Raw genomic sequence first — 27,811 nt, 5'->3', positions numbered from 1 at the left:
CCACACTTTAACACTCAATAACTCTCAAATTAAATGACAGACTTCAAAACCATTTACAGTTTTCTGATATACTACTGATGTTCTAATGATACAAAGCTGGTTGAAAATGGGCGGAGTGTTCCTTTAAAATAATAAACAACCGTTTAAATTGAAATGTGTCAGTCGTCACCTTATGCAGAACAGACCGTCTGGCTTGAGAGACTAACAGGAAGTGTACAATCGGACACTTATGTGACTCATAAACATAATCATATATTTGTATATATATATATATATGAATCCTGTCTACAATACTTTAAAAGAAAAATGAATTTCAATAGGCTATTGCTTCTTAAAGAAATCATATTGCAGATTTGATGTTAGTTGTAGTTTATGGTAAAGGCCAATATGTATTCAATATAATGCAGCATCATTTAGTATTTCCATCACTTGCATAGTTAAAACCCTCCTAAATTAACACCTTTGGGTAAAGAATACAGTAAATAAAGGATAGGATTTTGTTCATTTTTATTCAACCTTCATTCATTTCCCACTGCATTACAGCCATTATTACAAATCATAAATCCAGTCTAGACTACAACCCAGGAAACCCCATACAGAACCTATCGTAAGAATCACATCTTTGTTGAGGGAAGTTGCATTACAAAGACCAATATAACAAGGAACTCTAGTGAAAAAAATCCATTTAGCACAAACACTAGTAACAGAACATTCAGGAAAACAGACAAGTATAATTAGTGCATCTCCTTTTCAAACAGAGGCTGAGTTACTGTTTAGATGAATGAGTTAAAAACAATGCTCACTCTGCCTACAACAAAGAGTTAAAAACAACACTCACTCTGTCTACAACACAGCGGCCTGGCGGCCTAACGGAATACAATCCAAACAAATGCTACCACTTTAAAATCACAATAAAACTTCAGCAACAGTTAAAACCAGCTTTATCAGGGCTGCTATGTTTGGTAACTGGACATGAGGGGAGAGGTATGTAGGTGGAACACTTCAGCAGGATTTGTGTGTGTGTGTGTGTGTGTGTGTGTGTGTGTGTGTGTGTGTGTGTGTGTGTGTGTGTGTGTGTGTGTGTGTGTGTGTGTGTGTGTGTGTGTGTTGTGTGTGTGTGTGTGTGTGTGTGTGTGTGTGTGTGTGTGTGTGTGTGTGGCGTGCATGCGTGTGTGAGACCCCTATCTTCATGCAATGATGTGTGTTTGACTGGTGTAAGGGTAGGGTCAGTTCGCGTATATAAATTATATATTGTGTGTTTGTTTGTTTGTTGGTGGTTTAGTTGACCACAGCAGATGAACACATCTTGTTGATGCCGCACAAATTGGAGCCCCTGTACAGGTAGTAGTAACCCTGTATGAGAGAGAGACAGAGAAAGAGAGAGAGAGAGGTGGGGGCATTTATATCTTAAAATGTCATATGTTTGTTTATGTGTATGTGGTAAATGGAATTTATAGTAAATAGCAGGGTTCTTACATTGACATAGATCAAATTCATAGACTTTCAAGGTTGTTTTTGGTTAAATTTAAGGACGTACAATCACTGTTTTTTGCAGTAAGACAAGTCAGTCAGAATGTCTTGTGTTTTATTTTGAAGAAATCCTTCATTTTAGAACTGAATTCTGCTGCTATAGCAACACAAATCTTCATCATGATTGTGTCCTATTAATTTTCCCAAACGTTTAAATTTTCCTCCAGTTTTCAAAGGATTCTCAAGGTCTGTGTGAAGCATCTTAATGAGTACAGCCAGGCTGCTCTCTTACCTGCTCCCCGTAATCCTCTCCCCAACTGTTTTTGATGGCCCAGAATGGAATATTTTTACCTGCAAACACAGGGGAGACCATACAGTGACTCACACTAGACTGTAGTTTACTGCCATGTCATGTTAAGAGCTTGATAGCTGGATAATCCAAAAAGTAAAACACTAATTCAGAGCGTCTGGAGGAAGTGTGCTGTCTTACGTTCTCCGTATCCCACTAGCAGCACGGCGTGGTCGATCATCCAGGGGTTGCAGAAGATTCTCAAGGGGTGAGACACTCCCTTCCTGTAGAACTGAACGGGACAGTAATACATCGTTAGCTCATGATCGAAGTTTTGCTAGTCAATAACCTAAAATTAAGACATGTGGTTGATTGAGAATTCGTCTTAACCTGAGATTTTAATTATTGTAAAAGTGAGTAATATGATCCTTTAAACATGCAGTTTATTTTCATGTAATTCTGTCCAAGTGACTTCAGCATCAGTTTCTTACCTGCATGGCAAAGGCATTCAAGGCCACAGAGACCGGCCCATTCTCAGCCAGCCAAGCAGCAATTTCTGAAGGGATGAAAGTCAAAATCAGACCCTTTTTATCCTCTCATTATCTTATTTAACACCTAGGCTTTAGATACCAGAGGATAAAAGTAGTATACATGATACAAGCATCACACATAAATAGAGAGAAATCACAAATCAATTTTGATATTTAGTGCTGAGGTATGCCAAGTGAATGTGTGTAAGCATCTCACTAAAAAGCAAACGGAACAAAAACCAAATACAATTCAATGCAAGCCGGTAAAATCAATAGCCATGACTCCTTCAAGATCAATATCCATGACTCCCTCCTGCCAGCAAGATAAATATCCATGACTCCCTCCTGCCAGCAAAATCAATATCCATGACCCCTCCTGCAAAATCAATATCCATGACCCCTCCTGCAAAATCAATATCCATGACCCCTCCTGCAAAATCAATATCCATGACCCCTCCTGCAAAATCAATATCCATGACTCCCTCCTGCAAAATCAATATCCATGACTCCCTCCTGCAAAATCAATATCCATGACTTCCTCCTGCAAAATCAATATCCATGACTTTATCTTTATCTTTATTGTTTATTTGAGCAGGGACAGTACACAATAAATATATTGCACCAGAAATAGCTAAAAGCTAATTTGCATCTGTAGTCCCTGGGCGCACAGTCCTGTGCGCACACAGTACATATCAAATACAGCAATTAAAAGAAAATCCTAATGTCTAAACAATCAAGATACATGACAAAAAATGAAACTTACTATTAGCAAGGTAATACATACAATGCCCCTAACAGTGAAATAGAACACATCGAGGTAGATAGCAATCCACTAAAATCACACATTAGCAAATGAGGTGATGGTGAAAAATAATGTCATAGCACAAAAAGAAATAGGATATGAGACCACACTAATGACTATAGGTGGCCACAAGACTGGCCCTCTCTCTGACTTCCTCCTGCAAAATCAATATCCATGACTTCCTCCTGCAAAATCAATATCCATGACTCCCTCCTGCAAAATCAATATCCATGACTTCCTCCTGCCAAATCAATATCCATGACCCCTCCTGCAAAATCAATATCCATGACTTCCTCCTGCAAAATCAATATCCATGACTTCCTCCTGCAAAATCAATATCCATGACTCCCTCCTGCAAAATCAATATCCATGACTTCCTCCTATATTTATCTTTGAGATGGAAAATGACACATCCTTTTATTCTGGTCATTGCTGTTTTCAAATTTATTGTCTTGTTATTGTCAAGTTAAAACAATTTTTGGGGGTATTTTGGTGAAATGTTCCTTTGACAAAATGATTAGTGCTTCGTACCGCTCTCATCTTTGGACAGCTCCACTGAGCTGTTGATGTAGGCGGCCACCTTGGCGCTGGTGAAGTCACAGAGCTGTTTGTGTCCGGTGTAGGAGTAGTCCATCTCCGACTCCAAACCTCCTGAACCACAGCACGAGGGACAGAGATCAAAGATTAAGCCACATTTTGTAAAATTATTATTTTAACCATCTGCACTCCTATCAGCCACTAAAAAGACATCTAGATCCCAGGAGTGTGTAGTTTACTGTTGTCATTTATCGGTAAAGTCAAGCAGTCAGCAGTTACCTCCTGCTGCCACTTGGGGCCACCAAAGTGCAAAGTTGCCTAGTGCAGCTTAGACCACAAATCCATTTTTAGATGTATGCAAGTCTGATAAACAATCATTTATCCTTTACAAAGAACAAGGTTGTTGAATGATATATATAAATAAATGGGAAAGGTGATGTCTTTAATGTGTTGCTGGTACCAGTGTTATAATGTTGGTGTAAACAGGAAGTGGAACCTAGCCAACATGCTTCAGTACATCATTTAAAGGCTGTTTCAGTCGCATCATTTCTCATCCACCCGCTTCTTTCTCACCCAGCTTCTCAATGGCTTCATAAGCGTTTGATGGCAGCCCGCCACCGCACGCCTGGTCCAGCCTATCACAGTCCACCAGCTCTGTTAGGGACAAACCGATACACCAATCAGATCACAGCATTTATCTGTAAACAGTGCACTTCGTCCTGTAGGAGAAAGTTATTGAATTATTGTATCCACTGTGTTTGTATGTGTTTATTTGTGTGTGTGTGTGTGTGTGTGTGTGTGTGTGTGTGTGTGTGTGTGTGTGTGTGTGTGTGTGTGTGTGTGTGTGTGCGCTTGCTACCTTGTTCAGACAGTGACAGCAAACTTCCATTTTTCAGGAACCACTGGCCTTCAATATTGCCTGTGACAGAAAATGCCCAGCAAGATCCACACATGCCCTGCAACACAAGGTTTAAGCGGGTTGCCAGGGTCAGACGGTGAGACAGGGATTCATTTCAGTGTGAACGGCACCACCCGGGTTGCTAATTATTATGCTAATAGGCTATGCTAATTGTTATGCACCTCTCCCAGTTTGAGAGCCGGGTGCTCATGACCAGGGATTATTAAACCGTGTTGACCGTGTGAAGGGTTGAACCCGTGTCCCACCCTGCTCATTGGTGTGAAAGTGGCTTTATTCATCAGTGCCTTGCTATTTCAGACAGTTGCCCATAACTTCCTCTGTTCATCAATAAAGTCTCTACCTGGTTCTTAACAGAGCTGACAGCTCCATGATCCCTCCAATCCCAGCTGGCAGGTGCGGGGCCACGGGCGGGAGCCGCTGGTTTCATTGGTTGATGGAGAGTCCATTGGCTCAAGAGAGGGTTCAGGTATGTGGAGCGAAACTCCTCCTCTGGGGAGAGAGAGAGAGGAGTCAAACTACCTTGTAACATAATATGGGTGTCTGGGTAGTGTAGCGGTAGATTCCCCGCCTACCAACACGAAGATCACAGGTTCGCACCCACGTGTTACCTCCGGCTTGGTCGGGCGTCAATACAGGCACGATTGGCTGTGTCTGGGGGAGGGAAGCCGGATTGGGGGTATGTGTCCTGGTCGCTGCACTAACGCCTCCTCTAGTCGGTCAGGGCGCCTGGTCGGGGCGGAAGGGAACTGATGGGGAATAGCGTGATCCTCCCACGTGCTACGTCGGAGCTCCTCCCCCTGTCAGGTGAAAAGAAGCGGCTGGCAACTGCGCATGTGTCGGAGGAAGCATGGTGCTAGTCTATGGCTCTCTCCAGTTCGGCAGAGGCAGAGCAGCGACCGGGGCAGAAGGGGGAAAAATTGGCCAAGTACAATTGGGGAGAAAAAAGGGGGGAAATTAGAAAAAAAAAACACTACCTTGTAACATATTATATGTTATACAGCAAGGCTGACACGACACATGAAAAGAGCTGGCCTGCTCCATTGTGCACTTAACGGTGAATTTCTCTGCTGGTTGTCAATGTAGGGGTCTCTCTCTCTCCCTCTCATGAACATAATGTTTATATGATCATTAAATAACTTCAGTAGCCTAACTGTACTGTAACTAGTAACCTAACTGTACTGTAACATTACGCATGGCATCACTAATGGCCTCACTGTTGACACAGGTCTTATTTATGATCTGATGTGCATTATTCCTATTCCCACATTACTGTACGATATGGGGACAATATGGAAACATAGTGTATACTGACTCCACTGGTATAATGTTAGACATCAGACTGGCAGAAAGAGGATGTTGTGCATCTCTCTCTCTCTCTCTCCGTTTGTGTGTGCTGTATGTGTGCCTGCTCGTCTCTCTCCATCTGTTTACACACACACTGTTAAAGTTTAGACACAACTAATAAATATATAGGCTGGACAGCCAATGCCATCATCAATCAGCATAATATACGGTAGTCCCTCTAGGGAGGCATATGACAACTTCAAATGTTTGTTAGAAAAGTTAATAATTTGTGTTTTTCATGTCAATCTTTTTTCTTTTTTTCTTATTGGAAAGTCAAGTTATTTCCTTGTAGGCTCCAAATCCTCTTATTTCACTCAATGGCCGTTGACAATGTGACAATGTGTGACACCGAAAGCCAATTGGCCTTGCCCCTAAAATGACAAAATTCCAAGCCTGCAGACTCAACTTTGAGGACTCAGACTCGACTCAGACTCTCTCATTGGTGACTCGGACTCGAACACTGGGGACTCGAGACTCGACATATAGTGACTTGACTACAACACTGTGTCACACACACACACACACACACACACACACACACACACACACACACGTGCACGCATGCACACACACACACACACACACACACACCAGTGAGGTCGCTGAACTTGGTGACACCATACTCGGCGGAGCCCTGGTCCAGCGACTGGATCTTCTCAGCGGTCTTCAGGTTCTGGTGGAAGATACGCAAGCGACGGTCTGCCTCTGCAGGGTCAAAGGTCAAATAAACACATAAAAAAAGGTTAATTATCCATCCATGTTTAGAAAGATATTTTAATATAAAGAACAGTAAACCCTAACATTTAGCAAACTAGAAGCTCAGTAGGAAACCGGAGCACCCAGAGGAAACCCACACGAACACGGGGAGAACATGCAAACTTCACACAGAAAGGACCTGGGACAGACTGGGGTTAAAGGTTTCCAGTATATAATGCTGTTTTAACCCATCATTACACACCAGGGCGGCTGTGGCTCAGGGGGTAGAGCGGGTCAACCACTAATCTCTTTGAATAAAAGAGGCCGGTGGTTCGATCCCCGGCTCCTCCAGTCCACATGTTGTTGAAGATACTGGAGCCCAAATTGCTCCCGATGGCTGTGCCAGCACCCTGCGTGTTACATGTAGCCTGCCGCCATCGGTGTGTGAATGTACCTGCTCATTGTAAAGCACTTTGGATAAAGGCTCTATTTAAATACAGGCCACTTACACACCATCGAGAATTTTACAGCATTAAAACAAATTAACTGTTTATGTTTAGCTGTGGCATGCTGTTCATCCCTCATGTTCATGGCTGACCAATTTGGGTCCCGTGGGCAAAAAAATTGGCCCACGTTCAGTTTGTTTTGGCCCTCCATGGCAGTGGTTCTCACGACAAAGAGCCCTAAATTGACACAAATTAGACCCACTGACCCCTATTTGATAAGATCTTGTCCCAGGGCCCCCCATCTGATATGATTTTTGCTTTTAGTTGTTTAATACAGAAAATGTATGAAACCCATGACCAAATAATAATACATTCTGTCACTGTGTTACTTATAGATGGAATTATATTGGAAAATAATGTATTCCCCTTTTTGCTGGAGACCCCCTGGAACCCCTGGGGGTCCCCGGTCCCCTCACCCCACTTTGAGGACCACTGCTCCATGGTTTTGAAAGAAGAAAAATCGCGTCCAAAATTACTGTCTTTCAGAGGCTGTGGCGAGCTCATTTTTAAAGCTAGCTTGATGATACTTTTACCATATGAAACTATTAGACCTATTTTAGATTTAGAATGTAAATGGTCTATAAAATAATGTAATTTCACATATCATATTTTATTTTTGTCCCACGGCCATCCATCCAGATTCATTTTGGCCCTTCATAGGGAAGAATTTGGGCACCTCTGTTCTAACAAAAGGCGTGTGAATGAATTAGAAAATGTTTTTGTTCTGTAGCTATCCTGGGACACAATGTCTTTAGGTACATAAAGGGTTTCATGGTACACTACATAGAGTGTGCGCGCGCACGCACGCACGCACGCACACACACACACACACACACACACACACACACACACACACACACACACACACACACACACACACACACACACACACACACACACACACACACACACACACACACACACACACACACACACACACACACACACACACACACGTGAGCTCACCCTCCTGGCTGCTGTAGGCCTTGTTGTATCTGACCATGAACTCTTTGAACTGGCCCAGCAGCTCCACAGAAGCCTGCCAGATAAATGACACACACACACACACACACACATACACACACACACACACACACACACACACACACACACACCCCGTTAATTTCAAGTTCAACTGATTAGATAACAGCTGACCTGTTGGAGCAGCGATCTGTTGTCCTCAGTGTTGTTATTGAACCCATATCAGTCAATAGGCCCTTTTCACAGCAACCGTTTTGAGGTGGTAAAGCAGGAAGTAAAGCAGGTTGTAACCAATAATAGTAATAAGGGCCTTGGTTGGCACTGGAACACATAAATGGAATGGAACCGTCATTAATGGTATTGGTTACACCTGCTTTACTTCCTGCTTTACCACCTCAAAACTGTTGCTGTGAAAAGGGTCTATATGTGGTCATCCTTACCTCCACTGGCTGCTTGGTGGATAGATCGGCCACCTCGTTGGTCTCTATCTGCTGAGCTTCCACTGATAAGAGACATCAACAAAAGCAGGTATACATGACACCTATATGAACATATCATTTTTAACAGTTCTATTCTAAACAGATGAGAAATCTATTTAAATGCCGCTATTTATTCTTCACTATTTTGCAGGCATACTACATCAGGGCTATTCAACTGGCGGCCCACCGCCAATAAAGTCAGACCGGCCCGCGGATGAGTTCTAAAAAAAAAAAAGTCAGATCCACTATAAATGTTTTTCAGGAGATCCTGTGATGTAGCCACAAGAAAGGTGCAATATTAATGTTTTTCAGGAGATGGCACTGTGATGTATCTATTCAAGAAAGATGCATTATAAATGGTTTTTCAGGAGATTGTGCTGCAGCTAGCTAGTTTCTAAACAAGAAATAATGTTTACAGTTGTTTTCCTTTCCTGATGCACTATAAATGTTTACAATGCTCTGGTGTAGCTAAGAGAGGTCAGAATTGACCAAATTATATTTCAAATGGCTGACATGTGTTGTAGAATACTTAGATTTGTCTCAAATGTGTTTACTTTTGGGGCTTTAACACAGCTTTTGTTGCACAGAAATTAAGCACTTTTAAATTAAGCTACTTTTGCAATGTAGTGAAATACAAGTTCTGAAAATTGTGGTGGCGCGTTGTGACAAGTGTACATATAATGGGATTAATAGCTCGGGGAACAGTCCGGCCCCTTAGGTTTCTGACAATGTGGCCCTCTGAACAATTTAGTTGAATAGCCCTGTACTACATCTTAAAGGCAGTTTCAAATTTGTTAAATGATCAATCAGTGCAAACAAACCTGCAGGCTGGCACTTCTGTTTGAGCAAGGTTGAGGTGCTCTGCCAGGGAATGTCCCAAACTTCGAACACACACACCTCCGTCTGGAACACACACACACACAAGCACACGCATGCAAGAACGAACACACACAGATATTCAATATTATAAACAGTGTATACACCTAATTTAATATATACAGTATATTGGAGTACTGTAAATGGAATATGCAAGTGGAATCAAGTGTTTTAAATCAATCATTATAAAATGGATAGTTCCGGTCCTTGATTATGATTGGCTGAGCGATGCTGGAAGCCATTGTAAAATACTCTGTTGCTTGGTAACCGTTCTGCTATGTGGCGGCTGAAGGACTACATTGCTCAGCGGAAGAACAATTATTTGTTATAAATATTGCATTTTTGTTGTTGCTGTGTGTTCATTTGATGAAACCTTGCCAGGTAGGCTATATGAAGCCCTGTGAGGCTGTGCTTGATAGTGATTTTACAACAGCTAAGTGAGTTTTAGTCTCTCCTGTAGTGGAATCAACACATTATTATCATGATGGCCCACTGCTGGCTGATGCAGACATAAATACAATCATTGCTTTTCAAAATGTACACTTTCACTGGGCAAAATAAGAAAACTACTTCAACTTAGCAACAGGCATGGAGCATTTGGGCTTTGTGTCGGACCTAAGAACGCCTCGTCTTGTTGTATTTCATCAGCATTAGTAATTACATGTTAATAATAACTCTTTTTAACTCTTGTATTTCATCAGCATTAGTAATTACATGTTAATAATAACTCTTTTTAACTCTTGTCTTTCATCAGCATTAGTAATTACATGTTAATAATAACTCTTTTTAACTCTTGTATTTCATCAGCATTAGTAATTACATGTTAATAATAACTCTTTTTAACTCCGTCTTGTTGTATCTCATCAGCATTAGGAGGGAAACAGTGTTAGTCAGAGCATTTGTTTCCTTGGCTTGGATCTTCAGCTCTTTTTCTTGGGAAGAAGTTCATGAAAACAGGAAGGAGAAAAGAAAAAAAGGAGAAGTGTGTGTGTGGGGGGGAGGGGTTACTCTTAGGCAAATCCAAGTCACAAGATCAGTTGACTGGTAATGTGACAGTGCTGAACAAACAGCACTTATTACAACTGGTGAAGTCATGAAAACATATTGTAGATCCTCTCTCTCTCACAGGCACCCACGCACACACACACTACCTTGAGTTTGTGTGGCTCGGGATAGAAGTCACAAGTTCTCAGCATGGCAGACTTCTTACACTGAGTGTTACTCAGCTCCACTGTGATGGTGTAGCGAATGCCCTTCACCAGCTGCAACACACACACACACAAACAAACACAATGGTGAAGTTTGATTTGCAAACATAAAATGTTGCAATTTTTTTAATAATTTCTAAATGCATGATTTTTTTTCAGACAAATCCACATAAACTCGAGTTCATGTGGATTTATCTGGAAAGCTCGCCGAGCTGGCCCTGCAGCTCGCATACGCAGCTCGGCTGCTGCGTGGCCTTGCATGCCCTATTGGCGCGCACGCAATGTCTCCCTCTCTCTCTGAGAAAAAGTAAAGACACCCACATCCAAACCTAAATAGGGCAGGTGCAGAGCTAGAAGCAGAAACTGTGAAGAAAGAGAAAAGCTTGCACACTGCAGGGCTCCAAATTAGTGTTATACACACCGGTGGTAACATTTCGGGCAGCACCCTGCCCTTCCTCCCTCTCTCTCTCCCTCAGTCTCTCTCCCCCTCTCTCCCTCTCCATCAGTCTCTCTCCCTCTCCTCCTCTCCCTCAGTCTCTCTCCCTCTCCCTCAGTTTATCTGTGTGTCACTGCACTATATAGCCTCAGATGACATCATCACCGATGACATCATCACTGATGACATCACTGGTGACATCATCACTGAACTACAGTATAGACTCAGGCTGTGTGTCCATATAGCTTCTTTTCCTCAGCTCCAGCGTCTTTTTTCAGTTGTTTCCAATGAGGAGAGAGCGTATGCGGGCGCATACGGATGTCTAGAGAAAGTGCGCTGCAACCAGCATCTATTTTCAGAGCGCTCTGGCGTTTTTGTGCGCCGGGTCCCAGCGCTTCCAGCTGAAAATATTTTAACTTTTCAGAAAGACGCTGGTGTCGGGTGCTCCTTTTCAGGCAACTAATCATAATGGAGAAACTATCACAACAGAGAAAATTGTGGGAACAGATTGGCTAGACACTTAATATTTCTGGTGAGTGTTGTGCTTTTATCACAGAACGTGTGTTGATAGCTTGTTAGCTGTTAGCTATCAAGCTATCAAGCTTTCATTTTCAATCTGCTTGATTACATATTGTGCGCTCTATACATCACATCGCTTATATTTTTACATTCTGAATAAGAGCAGAATAAGCTCAAGAGTTTGATGTATAATATATGCATGTCGTGTTAAAGTTGTGTGAACTGTCGCAGTTTTTAAATTGTAAACACGGTCAGCCGGCTAGAGTCAGACGCTCAAACTCAGGCTCCATAGGGTTCCATTGCCGTGGCCACCCAGTGACGCAGTTTGTTTACCAATGCTGCTCGGCTGATCCCTCATATATGGACACACGGCCTCAGCCTTAGGGCAATCAGCCTTAGGGCAATTAGGGCCATTAATCTTCCCTAATTAAAAAATCCAGCTTCTCAGGTCACCTGACCCCCTGAAGGTTTCAGCCCGATCGCACGTAAAACGGCATAGTTGTGGCCGGCCAAAATTCTTGAAAAAAACAGACAGACTGTCAGAGTCCACATTGGCAAATGTATATACCGTATATATATATATATATATATATATATCAGTATATATATATAGCCTATATGCTATAGCATGCTATAGCATATATATATATTATTTTTTATATATATATATATTGTAGCGTTTCAGGTAATCCAGGTATTACCTGTAATGTGATGTGCAATAGAAGTGTCTAGATTGTAGCTAGGAACTAATGTGTGTGGGTGTGTTCCTAGGGGGAAGGGGGTATATAGAGCCAGCGGCCGTGGGCCGGAGGTCAGTCTAGCTATGGAGCGAGCTGAGACGGTTGCTGTGTGTAGAGCTAGCTGTGTGAAGCTAGCTGCTAGGAGCTGATCGAGCCTGTGAATAAAGAACCTGTACCAACTGCAACTCTCCGTTCCTTGGCGTATCACCGATACATTACATTGGTGTCAGCAAGTGAAGCGGTAGCGCCTCTGATTCGGTCGAGAGGGGAGAGAGTGAGGAGGAACGGCGGAGGAAAAGTTGGAGATCAAAGACTCGAGCGACCTAGCGGTAACGAGCTAGCTGTGTGAGCTAGCTGCTACGAGCGCCACGTGTGATGGTGCGCTTAGAAGAATGCCTGTCGGCGAACGGGAGAAAAGAAGAGCTGACGACGGGGATCAGCTCGGTGCTGGCGGGCATGGAAGCCCGCTTGATGCAGGAGATCAGACGGCTGTTGGAGGCGACACCAGCCTGGGCAGAGGGGCTTATGGAGCTGCTACGAGAGGTCGCGCAGCACGGAGAGAAGCGGACGGAGGAGCCGCAAAGACTGTGTTGGACCTGTGGAGAACCGGGCCACGTGGCGAGGTGGTGCCGAGACGGTTCGGGGAGACGGACCGGGCATGCGGAGCAAAGGTACTGGGGACAGCAGGGAGCCTGCTGGGCATGCGGTGGATCGGGACACATAGCCAGAGAGTGTCAAGAAGCTGTCGGGGACTGGAGAACAGCGGGAGAGGAGAGACGTGCAGGCGCTGGACAGGTGAGACTTTGTTGGACGTGCAGTTCGCCTCAGCATTTAGCCAGAGACTGCACTAAGAGTGTGAACGCTGGAAGAGACACACAGCCGGGGGAGCAGCTAGAGCAACAGGCAGAGGAGCAGCGGAGTAGCGGAGCAGCCTGAGCAACAAGCGGCGGAGCAACGGGGCAGTACAGAGCCGATTGTTCTGGGCAGGAGAGTGACTGTTGAGCCGGCCCAGGCTAGCTGCTCTGCATACCAGCCGGTAGAGGGGGACATCATCATCAGCGACGAGACCATCAGGAGAGCGGGGATCGTTTTGAACAGCCAGAGGGAAGTGAGCGACATCATCTGCAGAGCTGTTACAGTCGGGGGAGCGGCACTCGTGTCCCCGGGGGAGCGAGAGGGGTCAAGGCCGGAGGAGACGGCCCAACCAAGCCGCTACACACCCCCCACGGCTGCACTGCAGAAAGCCGAGGTAGAGATCGACGCCGATGGTGTTCGCCCTGCTGTCCTCAACACGCCGCCCCCTGGGGGAGCGGGACGGGAGGACGAGCGAGTGCAAGAGGTGGAGCAGACAGACGAAGACAGGGCCATCTGGGAGGTCGACGGGCATGAGCGGAGACGCAGACAGATGGAGGATGCGGATATCGGTCCGGTGTATGCGTGGGTGGCGGCCGGACGCCGGCCCCCTGTGGAGGAGATTCACATGTTTTCCGGTGCCACGAAAGGACTGTGGAACATGTTTTCGGGCCTGCGTCTGGGTGGAGATGGGGTTTTGGAGAGAAAGGGGCACGGGAAAAGCGGGACCCAGTGGGTTGTACCCAGTTGCCTGCGAGAATTGGCACTGAAGTGGATGCACGAGGGCCCATACGGTGATCGTGGGCCCGAAGAGACACTCAGCCTCATCCGTGGACATTTCTACTGGGTACAGATGAAGGGAGACGTAGAGGACTACTGCCTTAGCTGTGTCGACTGTAATGTGCTTCAGGTGGGACAGAAGCTGTAGAAGGGGGGATGGAAATGTTGGTGGTTTAAATGAATGTGTAAAGAAGAAAAGAGAAATAAGGTAAATGTTGGGGTTATTGTCGAACTGAAATGATATGTGGGTTGAATTGAAAATGAGTGTAAAGAAAAGAAGGGGAAAACGTAAATGGGTTTGAGTTAAATTGAAATGTGTGTAAAAAGAGAATTGAAATGTGGGTTGAATTTAAAGGAATGGGAAAAGAGGGAAGAAATGAAAAGAAATGCAAATGGTGGTGGTGGAACGGAAATTGAGAAGTGTGCTAAAAAGATAAGAGACTATGTGGGGAAATTGATGCGGTAATGGAAAATGTTGTGGGGTGTTGGGTTTTGGTACAGGGGGATATGTGTGGGTTGTGGGTGTCAATGTGGGCATTGACTAATGTTGGGTGAGGAGTATGTAGCGTTTCAGGTAATCCAGGTATTACCTGTAATGTGATGTGCAATAGAAGTGTCTAGATTGTAGCTAGGAACTAATGTGTGTGGGTGTGTTCCTAGGGGGAAGGGGGTATATAGAGCCAGCGGCCGTGGGCCGGAGGTCAGTCTAGCTATGGAGCAAGCTGAGACGGTTGCTGTGTGTAGAGCTAGCTGTGTGAAGCTAGCTGCTAGGAGCTGATCGAGCCTGTGAATAAAGAACCTGTACCAACTGCAACTCTCCGTTCCTTGGCGTATCACCGATACGTTACAATATTTTTTTTTTGGCACAACTCATACTAGTTAACTGCCGCGCTTGCGGGGGATTTGCGGTGTCATGACGTCACGCTGATTCCTCGTATAGTTGTTTTATGAAGTCACGTGGAACTAGAAGCATACGTAATGCACTGATGTCATGTCAGACATAACCTGACGATGGATGGACCAGTGTCAAGTCCAAAATAATGCCATAACTTCCGGTCAACGTTTTCAAAATAACGCCCTTATTGACGATCAAGCTGCAGCACTTTTTGATTAAGCCTCAAAACCGTGTTGATGTAGTATTACGATTTTTGTTTTTCTATAAACCCAAATGTGCACTTTTATGAAGCGACATGTATGCTCTTATTCGGAAGGAAACGTTATGAAGCGACATGTATGCTCTTATTCGGAAGGAAACGTATTACTTCCGGTATTATTCTATCCATCTCTAACTAGCTTGACTCATAAAGCACTGTTTACCACCACCAAAAAATCACACGTACTCACACGGACACCTCCGATATGACAAAATCATTTCAATAAACTAAATTAATAACCATATTTTTTTTAAAGCCGCGGTCATGTGTTGTTAGTTTACCTGCTTGCTGGCGGAGAGGAGCTTGCTGACGCGGCGGACGTGCATAGCGTTGGAGCCCAGGTTGTAGCGCTCCTCGGCGAACTGCAGAGCCTTCCTCAGGCCCGGGTCGGACTCGGCCAGGCGGATAGGCGAGCCGGGAGGCCCGAACAGAGGGCGGCCCAGGTCCTCACCCAGGCCCGCCACAGGGCCCAGCACGGCGGCCAGCGTCAGCCACAGCATCACCCCCATGTCCATGTTGGCCCCGATTATGTGCTCAAGCAGAAAGATGGCTCGATAATTAGATGGCCTGTCAAACAAACAACAGTGGTATTGGGATGAAGCGGTGGGAGGGACCAATGAGCATCAGGGGACGGGCGGGGTGTGTTCAAGAGCCATAAGGCTAATCATCTGGTTTTGCAATGTTACCTTCACAATAAAAACGACAGAAAGCCACAAGCATTAGTCAAGTGGAAAGGTACTGAAATACAAGACAAATATGTTGGTCATATTATACCAAGTGGCTGTGAAAGTTGATTTCTAGGGTCAACTTCATTCATTCATGCGCAAGATACGGAAAATATTTTTACTTTTACTTTTGAAAAGGTTCACACCGGAAGTCTTATTCGGTTTTCCTCTAGCTTGACACCGGCTTGAGGCAGCCAGCCAGTGCACATGAGGTTGTGGTGATTACGCACATTAATTAAATCGTTATCTAAAGTCCAAGCGGGTTTTTTTCTTGGGTTCAGCTTTTCGTCACTACCAATAAGCTTGTTCTGCTTCAAAGGGACACATTAACCAATTTCTGTCTTTCAAGGTAACGTTATCTACATTGATAAAGTGGACAAGTGTTGTGCTACGTTGTTTGCTAGCTAGCTAAACTAGTTGTTTGTAACAGTGGTTGTAACGTTACCAACTGACCTAACAGCTAAATATTCAGCATAACGTTAACGTTATTAAATGCTAATTTGAGGAAACGTGAATTACGGTGATCTGACCAGCCACTTAGGCTACTGCTGTGACAAATCACAGAATATGAGTTGACTGATAATAAGTTAAGTTAGAGTTGCTATGTAGCTGGGCTAACTTCTCTGAAAGCGTAAACTCAGTGGTCATGTTTGGGTACTTAGAATCAGAATCAGAAAACTATTGATCCCTGATGTGAAACTGAATCATGCTACAGTTGCTCGCACTCAAGTTGGGTGGGTGACGTCCATGATGGAACATAACTTGGACAACATCCTACTCTCTGACACTGCTGTCAGAGAGCCCAGCTCCATCCCCACGACGTCCCTGGCCTTGTGGATCAGTTTGTTGAGTCTGTTGGCGTCCGCTGCCCTCAGCCTGCTGCCCCAGCACACGACAGCAAACAGGAATGCCCTGGCCCCCACAGACTCATAAAACATCCTCAGCATTGTCTGGCAGATGTTGAAGAACTTCAGCCTTCTCAGAAAGTAGAGACGGATTTGTCCCTTCTCGGTGTTTGCCCAGTCCGGTTTATTGTCAATGTACACTCCCAGGTACTTGTAATCCTCCACAATGACCACACTGACCCATGGATGGAAACAGGGGTCAACAGCACAGTGCCGTGGCCCTCCTCAGATCCACAACCTACTCCTTTGTCTTTGTCACATTGAGCTGCACGTGGTTTTGCTCACACCAAGTGACAAAGTTTCCCACCACAGCCCGATATTCAACTTCACCACCGTTGTCAATACATCCAACTATAGCAGAGTCATCAGAGAACTTCTGAAGGAGCAAAAGACTGATAGTTGAAGTCTGTGGTGTAGATGGTGAAGAAGAAGGGAGAGAAGACTGTCCCCTGCCCCAGTGTTGCTGACCACTCTGTGTATACTGTGGTCTGCCAGACAGGTAGTCAACAATCCAGGACACGAAGGCGGCATCCGCCCGCATCGCTGTCAGCTTCTCACACAGGAGAGCCGGCCTGATGGTGTTGAAAGCACTGGTGACTGGGCGTCTGTGTTGATTTTGGTCACTTTGTCACTTTAGCTAGCCTAAGATAATTATCCAGTCTTTGTGAACTACAGTACTTGCTATCAACACGAACAACACAATGACTAGCAGAAACTGCTGTGCTGTCAGGGATGCAAACGAGTCACCGTTTTGAACCCAAAATAGGGAACTTGTGATTTTGAGTGGTTTTGTGTCTGCCCTCCCTGGTATATCACCTTCTTCACACTCCTTGCTCTCTTCTTTTCTCAGCTGGCGAAGGAAACTGCAGCCCAACGTCTACAATGTCACAGGCCACCAAACGCAAACATGTTGTCAAGGAGGTTCTTGGAGACTTTGTCATGCCGACAGAAAACCAGCAGATCGTGAAGGTTAGCTGTCTATGGACTTTGCTGTAGAACACTGCTGTACAAAATGACCACTGACCATTAGACACAGTACAGAAAACAAGAAGACCGTGTCATTTCTCTGACCCTCTCCCTCTTTACCTATGCACCTGTAGGTCACTGCTAGCCGTGGCAACAACCTCCATGAGACTGTCACCGCTCAGGGTGAGATCTTCCTGGTGAGCATGCCCACCAAGTTCCGCAAGAACATCTGGATCAAGAGAGGTAAGTGATGTTATGGGATGGTTAGATTAAAAACAACTGTGGAATATTAATTTGAACAGAGAGTAGAGTATTTTTGTAGATGAGCCAACACAAACGCTTTGCCGATTTTCAACCAGCTTTGTATCCTTACAAAATAAATAGTACAGTGAATATATGCAAATAAACAATGTTTAACTTCCTTCCATCTTGTCTGGACAGAGAGCTTCCTGTTCATGCGCAGAACTTCCTGGACAAAATTATGTGATAATGATGTTATTTGTTCCAGGAAGTTCTGCAAATGAAGGTAGAGAGCAATAGTGATAGTGACAGTAGTAGTGACACCATGGCTCCAAATGACATCATTATGACGTCATTTCGACCCAGAAGCTCTGTGAATGAACAGGGAGCTCTCGGTCCATGCGATATAATGAGCATATACCACGGCCTGACATGAGCTATTGCTTAAATATACTACCAATTTTGTAATGATACAAAACTGGTTGAAAATCTCATAGAGCAAGGGAGGGAATAGCAACATGATTCTTGTTAATAACCTTAGTTTTTTTTTGCCCACATCGCTGCTGGATCATACAGCAATTATGTTGTATTATAACAACTTGTATAACTTTGCTTTTATCTTAAAAATATTGGTCATTTAGGCAATGTTGATTTATTTTCAGGATACTGTGAAATAATCTTGATAAATATAGGCAATACAAATCATAATGGTTAAAAAGGCAGAGCCCGCACATCGAGGTATAGTTAGACTTCTACATTAATGCGACAACATTTCGATCCGAGGTGGATCTTAGTCTGGTCAATTTTAAAATCATAATAAAATGATCCTTAATGAAGATCTGCAAACATGAACATTCATCACATTGCTCAAGCTGGTCAAATGAAACAAGTTCCCACTATGGCGTTGCAGTGTGTCCAGCAGACGTCATTTTTGGGGAGAAGTGCTGCATTTAAGCTGCACACAAGATGGCGCTATTTAGGTTACTGCAGGGAATATTTTCACATAGACCAGCACCCAGGAAGAGGAAAAGGAGCAAAGCTTACAGCTGTTTTGTGTAAGTTTTTCACTCGTATGTATGTAGGACGGAGGTAGTTCTACATATCTAATTTCTTGATGAAGATGTTAAACACTAAAACATTCTCCTTAGTAATAGTGATCATTGCAACTGGAGGATAGGCCCTTTTCAATTCATATGTAAGTGCACTACAAGGATTGTCAGTCTTATATTATTTACTTTTCACAGGTGTACCAATATTTATTGTAGTTTTTGTGTTTTTCTTTACTCTTGTCTTTGTTCAAACGGCCTCTGCTTTTTGACCCCAAGGCAACTATGTGATTGTGGATCCTATTGAGGAGGGAGAGAAAGTGAAGGCAGAGATCAGCGTCATTCTCTATAAAGACCACATCCAGCACCTGCAAAAGCTACAACTCTGGTGAGTAAGAACACACAAACACAACATAACTAACCCTAACCCTGCAAAAACTACAACTCTGGTGAGTAGGAACACACAAACACACATGTACCTGTACAAACACTAACCCTAACACACAAATACATATGTACAAACACAACATAACTAACCCTAACCCTGCAAAAACTACAACTCTGGTGAGTAGGACCACACAACATAACTAACCCTAACCCTAGCAAACTTGCCTCTACAGGACACACGAGAAAGCCTCTGTACTAAGCAGCGTTGTTTTGTCGATGTGATTTTCCTTTGCTTCCTGCAGGCCAGAGGGCTTCAGACTCACAGAGGAGCCGGAGCAGACAGACAGGGAGCAGGAAAAGGGAGACAAGCGAGGGGAGAAGGACGAGGAAGAGGAAGGTAGCGAATCTGAGGATGATGAGAGCGACCTCTTTGTTAACACCAACCGCTGTAACTACCACTACAGCGAGAGCGAGGAGGAGGAGAGCGAGGACGAAGAGGCAGAAGAGGGAAGGACAGACGGCTCCTGAAGGAAGCGTTCAGGACACAGACAATCAGAGCGTGAGTGGTGGAATCATCCGTGTCGTTGACGCTGTTGGAGTTGATGCTGAATTGAAATCACGGTCCTCCTCGTCTTTCACTTTGATGTAACGGCCTCCCTCTGCAGCCGATGTACGGCAGCCTATCAGGGACATTAAATGGCACGAGTTTTGCCCTTTTTTTTATTTTGCGGGGGGTTATAGCAATCTCTTGACTTATTCTCCTTCTTGAATCCTGCACATGAGCAAAATAACTCCTGCTCATAAAATCCAGTCTCATAAACGTAACTATAATCTTGAGACTTGAAAGATTTGACATTCTCAAGAACAATTCCCACAATCTTGTTGAACACACATTACTAACTCAGGCATGTCTGCACCTCCCTATTTATTACCACACTTTTCTGATGGAACTGGACGTGATGTTTTTGGATAGTCAAATATTGGCTCTTCCGTGCATCTGCATAACAAAAATATGTACAATTTGTGCAGGGAAACATTGACTTAAAAGGTCATATATCCAGTCATCCCTTTCCAAGGTTAACAGATTTAAAGTAAGCATGGTATCAGCCAAAGCAGTTATTTTAAAGCACTGTGAGCAAAGGATCAAAACAGTGTATATATGTTTCCCAGTTTTGTTCTAGTAGTTTTAGTAGGGTGCTATTTAAACACTTCTCAAGAATGGCTGTAACTGATTGGACCATCTGACACTACATAGGTGTTGAGGAATAGTAGCCTGGGGAAAACCCAGCCTCCATGTGACCTCTATGTGCCATCAGTCACGAAGAGTCTGGAGGCTGGGCTAACCTACGCTACAGGCATAGCCTGTGACGTCACGTTGAAGGCTGGGTTTACCCAGGCTAGATGAATAGCTGGTTTGATTAGATAGTCTTTAATGATTGGTTGGGTGTGGGACGAGCCCTAAGGTTGAGTGACAGATTTAGTAGTTTGTAATTGTGACTGCCGACGCTTACTGACATTCCTGAAATAGCTGAGTTTGCCTTGTGAGCATTTGGATTACTTCTTGAGCTGTGCGAATGACCGATATTATATGAGACCAAAATGTCAGCAAAGCCTGCGACAACTAAAATAAAATATTGTTGTTTTCTCTCTCTCCATGTGTCTGGCTTTAAGACTACCAATATGTACAAGAAGTGAAGATGTGATGTAGTATGTCTTTAGTCTCTTTAATGTTAATTCATATTCAAGGAGGGAGCTGCCTTTATTTGGCACACATTCATTGAGTCAGGACTGTCTGTGAACAATCAGGAATGTGCATACTAATGGAAACATGGATATGGAAATGAAAACATTTATCTCACACATGGAAATTCCCATAGATTAGCCGTCAATATTAATGCAGATGAAGCGTGTTCAGCAACATAATAGCTGGAGGCACCAAAACCAGTTTCACAGGAACTTTTCACGTCCGGTATTTCCCCCCTGGGGCATTTTCACATACTTCAACCATGACTCAATGTCAACATGGTATGAATGACAACATACACATAGGATAGCACAGAGTGAGGAATGAGGTAAAAAAAAAAGCACAGAGTGAGGAATGAGGTAAAAAAAAAAGGAAGCACAGAGTGAGGAATGAGGTAAACTTGTGTCTCGACTTTCTAGTTCAAATTCTGCAAACTGGCGTGACTGGAAGCATTTCAGTCATTCTTTAGCAGGTTGAGCCAATCAGGATCAAGTGCAGATGTGATGCATTGACTAGTTTGTCTGAAACGCACTATAAATAAGGATGCATTCAAAAAAATGCAATAACTTTAAATTCAACCACTCAAGCAAGAATAAAATCTTACAATGTCCACATGAAATATTATGTATATTATTGAGGAACATGTGAATTGCCATTATAGGCCCCCTGTAAAACGTATATTAATATATTATATTAACCTCAAAGGTTTTCACATCTACAATATTGATTAGTGCAATTTACACCTCTAAATAAATACATTTTCTCAACTGAACTACTGTCACCTATACAGACACATAACTAATGTGGATAGAAGTTTACATAAATATTTCCAGCAAAAAAAATCTAAAATGGCAATCAACCTTCAATTAGGGGTGTCAAAATTAATCGTATAATCGATGCATCGCGATGCGGATGTGTGAATCGAATCGAATCGTTGACAGAGGAATCATTGAATCGTTTATGTTTAAATTTCTGTTGACATTCAGATTTTAAAGCACTTTCTAAGTAAAAAAGGGAGTTGATATTTATCTTACTGCTTGTATTCATTGATGAAAAAGTAGCCATGTGCAGTAATAATACAGAAAATTGAGGATTTGATACTTGGAGCTGCAATACTTTGAGCTGTATCGAGATGCATCGTGGAATCGAATCGTTGACAGATGAATCATAATCGACTCAAATCGTGAGGCCAGAGAAGATTCACACCCCTACCTTCAATAAGCACATTTGAGATTGGAGCAACTGGGCTAGCCGCAATCTTCTTCTCTGTGACCCTCAGAGTCGCATTCCAGCACTCGGTTTGTGTCTCTTGTAGCCATGCCCACAACTGAACAACCTGTGAGGGTCTTCGTTTGTGGACCATTAAGATTGTGTGGTAGGCACATGGCTGCTTCTCTTCCTTTCCAGGGAAGTCAAAGGTGAGAAAAGCAGGGTTGTGGGTGGGGTAGGCCTTCAACCTAACCATACACATCCCCACAAAAACATCATCAATGGGAAACAGGTGAACCTTTTTCGATATGTGCTCTAGACGTTTGGTCAGCAGGCCCGAATACACCACCCCACCCCCACCTGCGTACGTGGGATATAGGCCCTTATAGAAGCTATCTGGCACAAAGTACTTGGAGTTGTTCACTCTGTTGGGTAGGGCTGCACCGATCACATCTCCGACCATGAAGTCTCGCATGACACTCTGTGCCGTTGGCTTGTGCAGTTGATCCTGGAGGTAGTCTATCATGGCCGGGGTGTTGACAAAGACATCGTCGTCTCCCTTAAAGACGAAGCGTGTCTGACCGCAGAGGCGTGAGAACCAGTCCCAGAAGAGCACGTCTTTCAAGGTGAGGTTGAAGAAGGAGTCTTGGAAGTCCCATTGGAGAATGTCTCCATATCGCTTACTCTCCAGGAACAGTAACTTAGACGTGTCCACTCCCGGCTCCTTGCCATTCTCTTTGCCAAGCAGGAACACCCTGCGGACGTATCCTCCGCCTTCTCTCCCCGAACTTTCTCCTTGTCCACTGTTCCTCTTATGTCCTGCCATCCACCCCCCCTGCCCCCAGGACCGACGGATGGCCTGCCGATTCTCAATGTTCATCTCTGTTGTCTTGATGGCTAGGAGAAGCAAGGGGGGCTCCTTCTCTCCCTTTGCCCCGGCTCCACATGTCATATTGGGCTGGATGAGGATGGGGTAATCCCTCTTGTGCATGTGGCTCACAAATTCACGCATCCTCCGTGGCAGATTGGCAAAGCTGCTCATTCTGATGTCCAAGTCTCCAACTGTAGAGAAGCTTTGCCCCAATAGGGACTCAAACATGAGGTCAAGTCTTTTATATTTCTTCTTAGGACTCAGGATGGGGTTGTAATAGCGGTCGATGGACAGCTGGAGCTCGTTCCAAACAGCGCCCCGGTGCGGATGGGCATCCCAGAAGGTTTTAGGCAGCGGGGCCAAGCCGCCGGTTCTGTAAGTTCCTGAGGCGATGAAGTGGGTTATTTGAGGCTTGCCTACCAGCAGTGCGGTACCAGTACCACTTTTTCCTGTTGTAACGGCCATGTTGAAGCACACCATCAGAGTGATGTAGGTGATAAGCAAGACCATGAGGATGAATGGTGTGCACAAGCATATCAGCAGGTTCCTCCAGCGACAGTAGATCCGTGCCATTCAGCTGCAGGAGCAGAACAGTGAGTTAATTTGGACATTTTTTAAAAGACAGTTAGTTAATTTGGACATTTCTTAAAAGACATGCCATTAATTTATGTCTCAAAACAGGCTGGTGTAACCGAGGCACAACAGTGGGACCAACAACAGCTATTCTTTTCAATGTCAAAACCAAAGAACTAACATCAAATGCACTATGTGCCATCTTATCATTTGAGAGGGGGGACGTGAGCAAGAATGAGTAGGGCCAAAGGAGAGAATAGGGCTACACCAGATAGGAAAACGGGAGGGGAGAGAAAGAGAGAGACAGAATATTTACTGTTTGAAAAGGAGGGGTTGCCAGAGGAAATACAATTATATTAGAGCATGGGGTGCAGAAATTAATGCATTCTGTAGGCTATGTAAGATCTTACCAATGTAATGCTGTAACATTAAATCACATCTAAACCTATCATCCCATCAACTCATCAATCATCTTTATAACCTTACTTATACATATGGAGTCATTTGAAATAATTAAATTAACTACTTTTAGAGTGTTGATATAGAAATAAGGACTCAACAGTTATTTTTAGCTTACCCTTTAGTTAATTGCAGGCTCCCTCATTCACTGAATACTTTTCTGTTTTAAAAAGCAAGGTCAGTTGGCCATGCTAGTAATCTTACATCTCCGTTGGCTCAATTCACAGTTTAAAAAATAAAGAAAATAAATTACGGTAAATGAAAAAAAAAATCCCAACGTAAAAACAAAAAAATGACATCCAGAGAATCAGTCTAGCCTAAACTCATTCTGGTGACACTTGATGGAGCGTGGGGACCTCTCTGTCTGGGATGAGACTGAACACTGAAGGACTTGCATGCAGAGAATAGTTACACAGAGGCAAGACACGCGACAGTCAGCTGCACAAAGGAAACACCCACCGTTGAATGAAAGAGCAAACAAGAAAGACAGACTCATTAGCAATTGTCACTGTATCAATTGCTCAAGGACCCTCAGTCCACATGTCAATGTTTTCTGATTGACTCTTGATACTGAGAGCTACCATATGGAACCAGTGGAATTGTGAGAACTGTACATTTTACAAAACTGAATTTTTCTTTGAAGCATTTGTGTAACCTAGGTCCATCTTGTACAAACACAATGCTGGGTGAAAGCTATGAGCTAAGGAACCAGCAGCACCTTTATCTCTCAAACACAGATCAATAGCTCATCAGGCTGGTTGACTTTTCCCTTCAGTATGTTGTAACCATTGTAACATAAGCGAAACACACTTAAAACAATACCTCCACCCCCAACCCATCCACCCACCACCTGTCGGGTTAAACAGGAAATACAAGAACGGGCATCATCTCATCTGCCTGCAATGCCTAAAGTCTAACCTGGAACCTTTTGTGTTGCAACAGTATTATTATTGCTATTATTACCTTAGGCCTTAGGGAAATAGCTGTATCTGTGAGTTGGATTGCAGCTGTGGTCTTAGATTGTGTAGCTGAAAGTAGAAAAGCCTACATTTGATCAAATCCTGATCCTGTAAAAGGGAGTTGGAAGCCTCAATTTAGCCCCTGAAAAACATGTGGCACTGTACATGCGTCAAAAATAGTGACTTTATATTTGCATTTTTTTTCCTGTATTGAGTGAAGACTTAGAGATTTGAGAGGCCAGCCGTTCACCAGATGTGTGGTTACTGGTTTAAATCTCCAGTAGTCTGCAGATAGTGACCAGTGACCACATAGTAGGCCTACATGTTCAAGGGCAAGTACAAGGGCAGTACAGCCACTCTGTCATCTGTGTGAACATGCATGTAGGCTTTTGGTTATTGCTGAAGCATGAAATGCACACACACACACTCACACACACACACACACACACACACATGCACACACACAAACTCACACGCAGTGCTTCATTTGTATACTGTAGGTCCCGGAAGACACACAAAATCCACAGTGCTTGAAGCACTGGATACCGCCTAGGTACATGTATAGACACAACTGTAATCACAAACATATATACATACAAACATATTTATATTTACTTTTATTAATCAAAGCATTCACAATAATTAAATCAGTAGTGGGAGGCGCATAGAAACAGCTGTTTACAGCTTGCAGCTCTCCCTCTTATGAATGTTTATTGCTGCTTGCTTACATTCTGATGTAGTCTATAACAGTAAAGACACCTGCCACATTTGTTTGCTTCAATATTTCATTAAAAGAAAATTCATAGCCTATAAAAATACTAAATTGAAATTCCATGTGCAATCTGTGTTCCTTCCACACGGGAAAACGACCAGAACAAACAAGCACATTGGCCAGTCTGCTCTCTGCCTTCTCCCCTCACAGGACGCACGGCGGAGCTGCGACCAGTTCGGTTACTGCCTACAGTAACCCCCTCTCTCCACCGTTTTCTTTTTTTATATATATATTTTATTTTTCAGTTTTCCGAACAAAAAAAGAAAAACGAACAAACTCAGACACAGGAAAAGAAAAGAAAAGAAAAGAAAGAAAAAGCATACATATATTATCGACATTCCAATATTACAACATGGTGTTTGTAAGAGATGTTGTGCATGGGATCCCACGCAAGGGGTCCATGAGAAACCAGCCGGGCGAGTCACCCGTCGCCCCTAACCTCTTCAAGGTAGGCCAGAAACGGGTCCCAGATAGTTGAAAATCTTTTAAGTATGTTGGTCCTCAGGAACCTGAGTCTCTCCATCCGTTTGTTTATTTGTTTATTTAAAAGGATCCCCATTAGAGAGGGGGACTTCCTTTCCTTACTTAAGTAAAGAAAGTGTGTACTTTTCCCATCTCTGGCTGTGCCACTCCCTGCGGTCTTTTGGAGGCTGGTTGTTTGTGGTGTCAGTAGCGTGGAATGGCTAAAATAGGCAAACAAGCTATTTACAAGTAACCTCAATGGGAAATAAACAAATGACAGAACAGATAATGTTAAATATTACACAAAATGGCATTTACAGATTTTGATAGTGACAAAGGAGGTGCCGGTCCCAATCTGGGCAGTGCCGGATCCTGTTCTGGCAGGATCTTGTTCTCGCAGGATCCGGCACAAATTAAGCCCTGATCACACACACTATTCATGCCAGGAGTAGTGTGTGTGATCAGGGATGCCCTCAGAAGAAATCCTTCAGCAAAGTGTATTTTGGTATGAAAAAGCTGACTCACCTAAAGGTGACGAGTTGGCATCCCTGATATGTGAGTCTGTGTGTGTGTGTGTGTGTGTACATGTGTGTCTCCTCTCTATGAGTGTGTCAGAGCACAGTTTGTCTTTGATTAGTCATAAAGATAAAAGCAAATATTCATGCTTATTGGGAATTAAAATGCAACCACACTCTTTCAGCAGCCATATGCTATTTGATACAAGAAACATCAACAGATTATTATGCTATTACACCAGTTGTTGCCATATGTAATGTATGTTGTTTGTGGGCATGCCGGTGTGGGTGTGTCCTTCCCAGTTTCTGTCCCTTTAGCACACCATCACAAGATCTGGGGCATCCATTGCAGCTTAACAATGTGAACAAACCTTTAGCATTTTGAATCTCACCCATATAAGGGTTAGCATTTGAGCATCATATAAGTTTGTTAAATAGTTGGGGAAGGTTTAGGTCTTTAGCCATTTACAAACAGTAAATTGTCAGATGACTTACTACACAAATCTGTCAATTTATTTAAATACTGTACTTGATTGATCATGGAAAAGCTGAAAATTCGGGTCTTTCTGCAAACATGCTGGTTGACCTTTAAACTACTCTGGATCAGGTGATATGACACAACCACATCCTGGCACCGTGAAATTACACTGATTGGCTTGATAGGAATGAATGGTCAAAACGTAAAACTTTGAAAGGCCTGGACTCCTACACTGTTCAATGGACAGGAATTTGCTCCCATTTTCTCCCAAGTTGTACTTGGCCAATTCCCCCTGCTGTCCCGATCATTGCTCCACCCCCAATGCCGATCTGGAGAGAGCCGTAGACTAGCAAATACTTCCTCCGATACGTGTGCAGACGCC

General features: G+C 43.7%; 3 protein-coding genes across 4 annotated transcripts; 1 reads left to right on the top strand and 2 right to left on the bottom strand.

Annotated features, from left to right (window-relative positions):
* Window positions 1–1,114: 1,114 nt before the first annotated feature.
* Window positions 1,115–24,578, bottom strand: ctsf (cathepsin F). 2 transcript variants are annotated; one of them, XM_083651925.1, is made up of 16 exons: window positions 24,362–24,578; window positions 17,835–17,943; window positions 15,400–15,685; window positions 10,581–10,691; window positions 9,375–9,456; window positions 8,515–8,576; window positions 8,060–8,132; window positions 6,483–6,596; window positions 4,888–5,036; window positions 4,488–4,584; window positions 4,202–4,282; window positions 3,623–3,742; window positions 2,251–2,315; window positions 1,961–2,051; window positions 1,763–1,821; window positions 1,115–1,353 (listed from the first exon to the last, which is right to left on the bottom strand). In XM_083651925.1, exons 2-16 carry the CDS (start codon window positions 17,876–17,878, stop codon window positions 1,279–1,281), a joined length of 1,509 nt encoding a protein of 502 aa, XP_083508051.1. In that variant the 5' UTR covers window positions 17,879–17,943; window positions 24,362–24,578; the 3' UTR covers window positions 1,115–1,278. The 2 variants fall into 2 exon arrangements, with proteins under 2 accessions (XP_083508051.1, XP_083508052.1); XM_083651926.1 differs by lacking the exon at window positions 17,835–17,943.
* On the top strand, window positions 16,041–21,038 carry eif1ad (eukaryotic translation initiation factor 1A domain containing). Its single transcript, XM_083651927.1, has 5 exons — window positions 16,041–16,192; window positions 17,599–17,717; window positions 17,849–17,957; window positions 19,280–19,388; window positions 19,690–21,038. Exons 2-5 carry the CDS (start codon window positions 17,631–17,633, stop codon window positions 19,913–19,915), a joined length of 531 nt encoding a protein of 176 aa, XP_083508053.1. The 5' UTR covers window positions 16,041–16,192; window positions 17,599–17,630; the 3' UTR covers window positions 19,916–21,038.
* Window positions 22,297–23,784, bottom strand: LOC310790112 (N-acetyllactosaminide beta-1,3-N-acetylglucosaminyltransferase 2; the record flags this gene model as incomplete). Its single annotated transcript, XM_083651805.1, has 1 exon — window positions 22,297–23,784. One exon carries the CDS (start codon window positions 23,782–23,784, stop codon window positions 22,297–22,299), a length of 1,488 nt encoding a protein of 495 aa, XP_083507931.1.
* Window positions 24,579–27,811: the final 3,233 nt, after the last annotated feature.

This window comes from Poromitra crassiceps (assembly GCF_964638095.1).
Source record: "Poromitra crassiceps genome assembly, chromosome: 15".
Lineage (NCBI taxonomy): Eukaryota > Metazoa > Chordata > Actinopteri > Beryciformes > Melamphaidae > Poromitra > Poromitra crassiceps.
The sequence above is the reverse complement of the archived record's forward strand: the minus strand, read 5'-3'. Positions and strand labels throughout refer to the sequence as shown.

Coding starts and splice junctions, on each gene's coding strand:
- eif1ad (XM_083651927.1), top strand. CDS start 17,631: ATGTCACAGGCCACCAAACGCAAACATGTTGTCAAGGAGGTTCTTGGA. Junction 17,718..17,848: donor AAAACCAGCAGATCGTGAAG/GTTAGCTGTCTA, acceptor ATGCACCTGTAG/GTCACTGCTAGCCGTGGCAA. Junction 19,389..19,689: donor CTGCAAAAGCTACAACTCTG/GTGAGTAAGAAC, acceptor TGCTTCCTGCAG/GCCAGAGGGCTTCAGACTCA.
- ctsf (XM_083651925.1), bottom strand. CDS start 17,878: ATGGAGGTTGTTGCCACGGCTAGCAGTGACCTACAGGTGCATAG. Junction 8,133..8,514: donor CCACCAAGCAGCCAGTGGAG/GTAAGGATGACC, acceptor TTTATCTGGCAG/GCTTCTGTGGAGCTGCTGGG. Junction 4,283..4,487: donor GCTGTCACTGTCTGAACAAG/GTAGCAAGCGCA, acceptor TGTCCCTAACAG/AGCTGGTGGACTGTGATAGG.